We start from the raw sequence: 10139 nt of genomic DNA, 5'->3' as shown, positions 1-10139 counted from the left end.
TAAGATGGAAAACCCTCAGGTTAGACCCACCACCATCTCACTGTAAACTGGACTTAGCTTTCTAGTCTTTTCATCTACCAAAGAGGGGGCTTGACTCAACAGCTTGTATGGTCCCCTCCTGTTCTGAAATTCAGGCACTGTTGTCTAAAACCCAGATGGTGGGAGCCACCTTCCAAGCCAGTGGTTCTCAACCTTCCTAATGCCGCGACCCTTTAATACAGTTCTTCATGTTGTGGTGATCCCCAACCATAAAATTATTTTCGTTGCTACTTCATAACTGTAATTTTGCTACTGTTAGGAATCGTAATGTAAATATCTGATATGCAGGATGTATTTTCATTGTTACAAATTGAACATAATTAAAGCATAGTGATTAATCACAAAAAACAATATGTAATAATATATATGTTTTCCGATGGTCTTAGGCGACCCCTGTGAAAGGGTCATTCGACCCCCAAAGGGGTCATGGCCCACAGGTTGAGAACCGCTGTTCTAAGCTGATACCAGGGCAAGATTGTATTCTCTTGCAATACCAGGGTATCAGTGAGTTTTCTGTTTCTGCAGGCCAACATTTAGGCTCAGGTCAGAAAACCAGGTTTATTCCATCACAAAATGAGGGTTGAATTTATTTACCTTCTCATCTCTTCATTCTGGTATGCAAACCAGTAGAAATTCCCGTCTTTCCCCCATTAATACTACCCAGTAATGTGTGGATCAACAAGTGACAGTTAATGGCCAAAAGGGAAAATATTTAAATTTGCATAAGTGATAGACCAAGAGCAATTTATTTTCTACCTTCTCTTTTTCTTGGTTAAGTCTTTAAAAATATGCATTTAGAAAATATTTTGCTACCACATAAAATAGAAATTAAAAGAATTGCTCAGAAAGGGAAGAGAGCCTGACCAGCATGGCCCAGTGATTGAGCGTTGACCCATGAACCAGGAGGTCATGGTTCAATTTCCATTGTGGGGCATGCAGATGGCAGCCTATCAATGATTCTCTCTTATCATTGATGTTTCTAGCTCTCTCTCCCTCTCCCTTCCTCTCTGAAATCAATAAAAATATATTAAAAAGAAAGGGAAGAGAAATATTTAAATCTCCAACAAGGAATCCCTAGAGGAAAAATAAGTTCCATAATAAACTCTGCACAATTCCTATTGATCTTTCAGGGTTTTTCTCTATTTAAATTATACTAATCAATCAATATTTAAGGCAAGTTTGATAGAAAACAGCTAGGTAGAGAATACATAGAAAAAAATGACATGTGATCAATTTTGTTTATAAATTCAGTAATTAAGTATATGGACATACTGAAAACTGCTATCAGTAATACAGGAGCTATTTTCTCTCTATACATTTAAAAGATATGTTTGATAACATTTTAATATTTGTTACTTAGATAAGACCTATGATGTAAATAAACACCAGTTTTCATTGGCTATCACGTGGTTGTAGTTAACAGATTCATGTTCCAGCTATAATTATCTTACTACTGATGTTAAGCAGCTTTTCATTGAAGATTTGCTTTTCTCTCTTCCCACAAATCCATAATGAAGAAAATGACTTCTGAACACTTTTATTTCTTAAACAGATGAAACACACATTCTTTTCTGATTGATTTTTATTTAGTTTTTATAATTAATTCCGAGGTTGGCTTTTGCTTGGTATTTCTTTCTTCATGGTTGTGGTACCAGTGAAACCTCTGATTTGAGAACTGAATGAGTTACAGTGGAGAAGTCATGTGTTTGCATCTGTGGACTCTAGAAAAGCCCATGAGAATCGATGGCAGCGAGCCGCAGTTTGCCGACCACTGGCTAGGAGGCTTCCAGGCCAGGATCAAATGTACACAATGTCTACTAATCACTCACCACAGGGTAAGGCCTAAACCACACCAGGGCTCCGGGAGTCACAGATCCCTTTCATATTCGGCGGCAGCTGCACACCTGGGCTCTGATAGCAAAAGGGCAATGGGTAGGTCTGGAGCCCTCTGGGCCCATTTGAATCTATTCTCCATTTTTGAGCCATGACTGACAGACCAAGCCGTTTCAATCATCAGGGAAAGGTGAACTCCATCAAAAACTCATTCACATGGCAGTCTAGATCTTGTCTTTTCAGAGCAAAGTCTAAAAACCAGTTGGGACCACTTCTTACTCAGAAACCCATCTCTTTTCCCCCCTGTTTTTTCACTTTGTAATTGTTTTCCTGGGATGTTCCTAAAGTTTTGGCTCCTAATGACTGACCTGGCCACCAACCCTCCTTCTAATTAACCACGAATATATGATGGTGGACAACAAGAAGGAAAAACAACTCAGAAAAGTAACACAGTCCCACTAAGAATGCAGTGACAAACTCAATACCTTCTATAAGGTCTTCGATTGCTTTCCTCACTCCCCTGTCAAAGGCTCGAGCGTCGGCAGGACTTTGGAAAGTAAGGCCAAACTTCCTATTGTCGACCTTCCAATGATGAAAGGTTGGATTGGCTTTGGTGTAGACCAAGTCCTTTCTGACATAGCATTCCAACACCACCTGAAGGATTGAAATACACAGGCTGGTTAACTTGTGAAGCAGTCATGCTGGTGTTTGGTTACAAAACTCTAACTGGGAACTGTCCATCTCTGGTGGCAACTAATGAAAACTCTCCTCTCCTGCCTTCAGGGATCTGAGTCTCTTCATGGGGAAGGCCTCTGCTTGCCTGTGCGGACCATCCATCCACTCTCTATTGACCTGTCACCCTACTCCACGCCCCACCCCCTTCCCCTTGGTGATCCCACTGTACTGTGGTACTCCTTCTCATTCCTCTTCCTCACTCCCTGACTGGGGGGCACTAAGCTGGGGTCCAGGTCTTAGGGCTTTGCTCTGTTCCAGGTGACTGGCTCCATGCCAGGGCCTTTGTATTCGTGGCTCTCAACTGTCCCTCCTCTGTCCTAATGGGTGTTTCCTGGTGACCTCAAATCCAACATGTTGAAAAACTAACTTAATCGGCTCTGAAATTTCTGCCACTAGCTTCTTCCAACTTCCCCACATCTAGCAATGCCAATCCCTCTTTGTTCATTCTCTTTGGTTTAAAATCTCCGCGGGTACCTTTGCCTCTTCTGCTTTCTCTGCCCCCCGTATTATTAATCACCAAGTCCATTTCATTTTTCCTTCAATATCTTTTATATAAATTCATTTAAGTTGCTACTACCCTGATCTGGGTCTCTATTAACCTTTTATCTGCATTATTAGAACAATCTCCAAGTTTCTAGCCATTTTGCTTCAGAACTGCCTTTAACTAAGCTATAACTTTGCATAGATTGTCTCAGACCCTTGGTTTGTTTTTTTTAATCTCTGAAATGGAAATAACACTAATATTATCAGTGTGAACATATACAGCATAAAAGCAGCATTGCAATCATGTGAATGTAAATTCCCTTCTTTATTCACAAAAAAATCTCTAAAATATCAACAATATTTATTCCTATGTACACCAAAATAATTTTGCTAAGTGTTATTAATAACTTTGATTTTGTTCTGGTGAAGCCCTTCATTGAACCAAATAAAATCTTACTAAGAGAAGGAAAAGAGTAAAGGCCTGCCTAAATTAGTATAAATTCAAATTAGAGACTATTCTTAAATGAGTTCAGGTTTCAAGGATACATCTAAGCATACTAAGAAATTAAGTGCTGCCTACTAAATGTTCCCTAATTTACAAACAGATGAAAACAACAGTCAAACTGGTATATCAAGTAGCAGTCCCAAGCAGTTAACTTTATTACTTTGTATTGAAAGAAGACAACAGTCCTTTCACAGTTCTATTTATGATTAAAATGCTTATTATGGCTGTTTCCCCCTAAGAATAGTGCGATGGTTAAATGTCAGCCCAGCCCCATCCCTAATTGGGGAAATCCAAATAACCAAGGCTTTAACTAACAAATGTTATCTATTTTAGAATTTAATAGTCTCAATTCAAAGTCTCAAAATAAACTTTTTGTAAAAACAAAGACTTCCAGTTTCTCCATATTTATAGCGTGAAAAAATGAGTCTTCGTTTGACATTTTCCAAGATTAAGATTATTACAACGGTTCATTTTCTTACAGAAATTAAAAAAAAATGACATCATTATATATCTAAGTTTAATGACAAAAATGAAAAAGTTCAGATGCTTTCATCTTACCAATAGGTACAGTCCCTCTAATGAAGTTTAGGCATTAACTTAAAACTTGAAAATATCTTTTTAGTCTGGCTGGTGTGGCTCAGTGGTTGAGCATTGACCTATAAACCAGGAGATCATGGCTCAATTCCTGGTCAGGGCACATGCCTGGGCTTCGGGCTGGATCTCCATTGTGGGGCGTGCAGGAGGCAGCCAATCAATGATTCTCTCTCATTGATGCTTCTATCTCTCACTCCTTCTCCTTTCCTCTCTGAAATCAATAAAAATATATCTAAAAATAAAAATATATTAAAAAATTATTGAAGCTTGACCCTTGAATGGACATCTTTTGTGTGATGAAGTGGAAGTACACATAATTGGATTCTCATCTCTGCTTCTGCGTCCAGTCTGCTGTCATGTCACTGGGGTTGCAGTGTATGAAGAAAGCCTGGCTTTGCGCAAATGCGGTTGGGAAAGGGAAGAGGCTTTCTAACAGCCTTTTCACTTCTGCTGCACAGGGAAGAATGACAACTGTCCCAAGGAAAAGCACCAGCACAATTAACTACTTCAGTTGTGAGTTAACCTGCCTGCTTTTTTCATGGGTTTCCTTGAAAGAACCACTGACAGCTGAACTACGGTTACTCAAACGTGTGTCTTTGGCAGATCTTTTCTTTAATATGAGCACAGTGAGCCTGTCACTTCCAGGAAAACAACTAGAGTTATTTGTTGCCAATAATAAAATTTGAACTTTCAAGTGAAAGAATTGTGGACAGTTCCCCAACACTGCAAGACGTTTCAAATGAGATTAGTGGTGACATTGTAATTTTTGGATACGGTTGGTTAAATGTACCAACATTTGGAAGATCTGCTTAAATCATTATTTTCCAAATGACCAATGTATGAATGTTACAAAATCAAGAGTGAGTAAAAGATGTCATCAGAGTGAAAGATAAACCAGTGGATTTTATTGTAAGAGTATGAAAAATTCATTGATATGGCTTCAGATTCCACATTCATAAAACTCCACAAGCCAAGTTTTGGTGTAGTATCAAAAAAGTATATCTATAACTAACTGAAAAGATTAAAGTACTTCTCCCTTTTCCAACTACCAACCTGTGTGAGGCTGGATTTTCTTCAACCAAAAACAACATATTGCAAGAGACTGAAAGCAGAGTAGACACCAGAATCCAGCCATTTCCCATTAGCCTGATATTAAAGAGATTTGCAAAAGCAAAATAATACTACCCTTCTCCTATTTTTTATTCTGGAAAATAGTTATATAGTTAGCTCTCATAAAGAATGCCACCTATGCTAAAACTGCTACTTAAGATTAAAAATTTTTCAGTTTGAATTTCTAGAATGGTAAATATTAGCAGCTATACCTCACAGCGTCAAAATATTTTTGGGGTCCTCGATAAATTTTCAGTGCAAAGGGAGCCCGAGACCAAAAATGCTCGAGAACTGTTGTTGTCCACAAATCTTTGCGGGCGAGTCTATTTTTACAGGACAGGGCTCGGGGTAAAACTGCCAGGTAAAAAGGCATGTACCTCTAAAACCAACCGATATCCTGCCACACTGCCTTTCGAAGAGCCCAGCCAGCTGGAGCTCCCACCTGCGCACGGGGGCGAATGGAATGATCAACCTTTTAGCTTTTGTGGTTCATTTTCATAAAGTGGTTCTCACAGGATTTGTTTCAGGAGTAAACTCCTCTAACCCATCTCAAATAAGATTGAACTCAGAAATTTTCAACTTACATATAATTGCTCAGGAAAACTTGATTGTCTCCAACTTACAAAAAATGATCCCAAACACCTTGTGAACGGATGTCTGGGACCCAGACTTGTCATAAAAACAGTAGCAGTTGAGTTCACAGGCCTCAACATATTAATTCAACACCAACAAAAACCAATGTTTTGAATTTTAGAACTGCACATTGGAAAAACCGTTGACAACACGGTTTCTGTCAGAAAAAGCACTTCCTGTCCTAGCTGGAATACTGGGGATTCTGATACCATCCATCCACTCTATTCCAAAAATGATCTCCATTCGTTCCTCCAAATCCCATCAACAACCCACCTTCCACAGGTGGGAGTGCTGCTTATGGAAGCGTGGAGGCCAAAAGAAGAGTCACCATATCTCCAGGGGTGGGGAGGGGGGGATGAGGAGTGGGGTGTGAAGGTGGTGGTGGTGGTGGTGTGTGTTGTGGGACAGGGCAGAGGGAGGGAGGAAAGTACCACTGAGTATAGAAGTCCAGAATTTCCTAGAGTGCGGCATAGGTAAGGTGAGGGATGCCAAGATGGAGTAGCATAATTGGGTGTGTGATTTAAATACTAGTGGATATAAAAGTCCAGAAGCGTAGAGTCAGAATGCAGAGGGTCAGGAAGGGGACAGAGTGGCGGAGAAACATGATTGGGGAGAGGGTGAGGCACACAATCCTTTCACAACGGAAGCCGGCCCGCAAGCAGGACTGCCCTGCTGCTGTGCGGAGTTAGTAAGAAGGGACCAGGTTTTGGCTTCACAAGGAAATGGTTCCCAATGCTGGCTCTGCTGAGGCTGTGTGCCTAGACAGAGGAAATGCGTCACTTCTTAGAGCACCGAGTTCCCACCATGTGAACATAATAGTATTGCCCCCTACAGCATGTTGCAGGAATTTAACTGAGGTGATTTACATAAGGGCCCTGAACAAAACCGCAAAGGTTTACTATGTATGTCAGTGGTAAGATACAAGTTTATAAATGTATTTATAAAATGAAGGCGTTGGATGAGACAAGCTAAAGGCCATTTTAGGTTGACATATTTTATGACAAACCATAGAAATACCAGGGGGAAGAAAACATCTAAAATAATATAACCATTCAGGTAAGATAATCTGTTAACACAAAAGTAGTAACAATAAAAAGGGTAAAAGGGGGAAAACTTTTCTTTCAAAATTTTTGTAGAAAAAGAACACCAACTAAAATAAAAAGGCAACAAATGTGGCAGATGAAGATTAATATCCTTCTTATACCAGAGGGCATACATACCCATGAAGGAGAAAAGTAAGGTCCCAATAGATCAAACATCATTAACAGATAATTTAGTTGTCACTGTTTAACAAACAGAAAAACATTTGCTCTCATCAGATACCACTGATAATCTGTCGAATTGGTGAAGATGTAAAGTATCTGATCCTTGTTGTCTTAAAGGATATTCTCATAATGGTCGCAGCTCTTCGTACAGTAATCAAAAGTCATAAAAATGCGACCCTTAAGTTATTCCAAGGAAATAAAAATGTGGAAAATGCAGGTAGGTATCTACAGATGCACAGAGGCAATCCAGGGGGAAGAACCTTAATATCTGACACTAAGGAGATTGTCAAATAAACAAAAATAATCAACCTGATAACAGCAACATGGGAAGTTGCTTACAATAATGTTAGGGCAAAACCAATGACGTGCAGAACTGTTCATGAGTTCGGATTATGGCTAGTAAGAGTAAAAATATGCATGAAGAGGAAGAGCTACATCAGAGCTAAATAAAGGTGGTTGTGCACATGCGACTTTGGCTCAGTTTCGGGGTCAGAGTGACAGAGTAGCAGATACTGGTTCCAGACTCCAAGATGAGTCACCAAGAACAAGCAGTCTTTCCGAATCTTAATTTCTTCAGGTCTGACTGCACAGGCTACAAGGACACAATGATGCAACCTAACTGCAGAGCTAGCACAGGGTCAATGCTATATAAAGGGTAGTTATTTTATATTGATAGCGTGGTTATACTGCCTTTATTGTGACTATCTTATAAACGAGAATGTTTAATTATTTGACTATCATGTAGAAAATTTCTTAGACACATTTTTATTTATTTTATTTTTAGAGATGAATCAAGTGTGAAAGCAGCATTTCTATTAATCCATATATATTTACAAATTGTTCTGTCTTATTTCATAACTTTTAAAACAATAAGTGTTTGTAAAATATTATATTTGTACACTTAGCACCTCATCAACTCAACAGACACCACAGTAAAGGGCTTCAGGTGTAACGCTGACATGCTCTGCAGTGTCTCTGTGCTTTCTCTGTTGAGATCCTGTACCATCTGGCACATTCTGAATCATCTGATGGCTTTTGAGCGTATACTCCATGATTAAGTACAGATAGGGGCAGTGTTCTTCCAGGTTCACACCACCAATTACAAATAGCGTTAGTCCGGCTGGCATGGCTCAGTGGTTGAGCGTTGACCTATGAACCAGGAGGTCACAGTTTGATATCTGGTCAAGAGCACATGCCCAGGTTGTGGGCTTGATCCCCAGTGTGCTGCTTGCAGGAGGCAGCCGATCAATGATTCTCTCTCATTATTGATGTGTCTATCTTTCTCTCCCTCTCCCTCTTTGAAATCAATTAAAAAAATTTTTAATAAATAGCTTTAGACATTCAATTTCCCTTCATAATATAGAATTGGACATCCAAGTTCTTTCATGCACCTGAATGGCTTATCCATGTGCCCACCCCTGTGAGGTCATGATTACACTCCAAAGCGTGTGTGTGTGTGTGTGTGTGTGTGTGTGTGTATATTTATTTATTTTTGACCAATACAAAAGTTTATTTAACAAAAGTTCAATGTGAAAATGGACTCTATTTTTATATTGTAGTAAAACAGGTGCTATGGAGAGGGGACATGTGGAAGCAGTTGGTTTCTCTGGTAACTATAGCCATTCTTCATACTCATTCCAAGGCTTATAACATGATGATACTATTTCCTCATATTACCACCATCCCAATATTGTTCTGTTGCCTACCAGTTGCCATCTCCACACATTCACCTATCACAAGATTCATAAAGGGATCAAATCCCCGTAATATTCCTTGGACATGTCTGCCACCATTTAATTTCATTGATAACTTCTTGTCCATAAATTTTTTTAACTCGGGAGGGTGAGCTTTGCTCATGGTGGCCAAAGTGAGCTCAAAGATACTTCCAAAGCGTATATTTTTAAGCACGTAGAGTTAATATGGGAGTGTGATACCACTACTTTTTGTTACTTTCTTTTTCCAAACATGTTTTATTCATTACCTTATGGAATTAAAGCTACACTATCGTTTAGCTAAACATGTATTTAGAAGTAAACAAAAATCAGGTGGCTCCTTTTCTTTCCACCTTTTCACCATCCAACCAATCCTTGGTGGCACGCTCCATAAAAAAAACAACCCTACACTTTTAAAAAGTCTGACTTCACAGCTCACTACAATCTGATTCATAATAAAGAACCCACTTCTGTTTTGAATATCTTGTTACAGTGACAGAAAGACAGCTTAATTAATCAAAGATGCAAACAAGACTGCCGAACATACGGCCTCTGAGCATCCGAGTTATACGGTGTGTGTAAAAAGTGACTTTGCTGGAAAGACAAAGGGTTACGTTTTTGTAACTTGTCACACGCTCCACACTTATAACTTTGGAAGCTTTCATAAGAGTTTGGGGTCAGAGAAAGAAGGGAAGAGATATCCTACGGGAAGAAGGCTGTGATTTAAGGCAAAGAAATCAGTCATTGCTGATTTAACCCCCGCATCCCCCACCGGCCATTACCAGTTTGTCTTTCTGCCGTTCACCATGGATGAGAAAGCCGCTTCGTCCATTGCCTTCGGGGTGCATGACCTTACAGACCCCCACGCGACTGATCCCACCTCCTTCCTGTGGGAACCATCCCCCGCTGGAGTCATCTCTGGTCATCACCACAGCCTTGACACGCACAATATAGCTGTCACTAAAACGACAACAAGAAGAATGGGGCATGACAATGGTCTGGCAGTTGCAGGACATGTTTCACAAAGCAAGATGCCAGCATTGGCTGGACTCATCGACGGGAAACCTACGCCTGGCAGCCACCTTCAAAGGCAGCCATCTCAACTTTCAGAGAAAAACCAAAACTTTAATTAAACTCAATATAAATGTACATTTAAAAAAAAAGATGCCCAGAAACTAAAAATATTTGTTAAGATGTATGTCCAATTTCTGGGTGGTAAATATTAATGAT

At 39.6% G+C, this 10139-nt stretch overlaps 1 protein-coding gene and 1 pseudogene across 2 annotated transcripts in view; both read right to left on the bottom strand.

Annotated features, from left to right (window-relative positions):
- Nucleotides 1-10139, bottom strand: part of SPRED2 (sprouty-related, EVH1 domain containing 2) — a 112491-nt gene that overhangs the window by 19225 nt on the left and 83127 nt on the right. For both annotated transcript variants that reach the window (XM_015557929.1, XM_006778529.2), the window contains exons 2-3: nt 9692-9869; nt 2358-2526 (exon numbers count right to left, since the gene is read on the bottom strand). In XM_015557929.1, the coding sequence (XP_015413415.1) occupies nt 2358-2526; nt 9692-9869 (347 nt within the window). The remainder of the gene's footprint in view (nt 1-2357; nt 2527-9691; nt 9870-10139) is intronic.
- On the bottom strand, nt 8696-9081 carry LOC107181624 (annotated as a pseudogene).

Source organism: Myotis davidii, unplaced genomic scaffold (assembly GCF_000327345.1).
Source record: "Myotis davidii unplaced genomic scaffold, ASM32734v1 scaffold6, whole genome shotgun sequence".
Classification (NCBI taxonomy): Eukaryota; Metazoa; Chordata; class Mammalia; order Chiroptera; family Vespertilionidae; genus Myotis; species Myotis davidii.
Note: the sequence above shows the minus strand (reverse complement) of the source record. Positions and strands in the feature narration are given on the sequence as shown.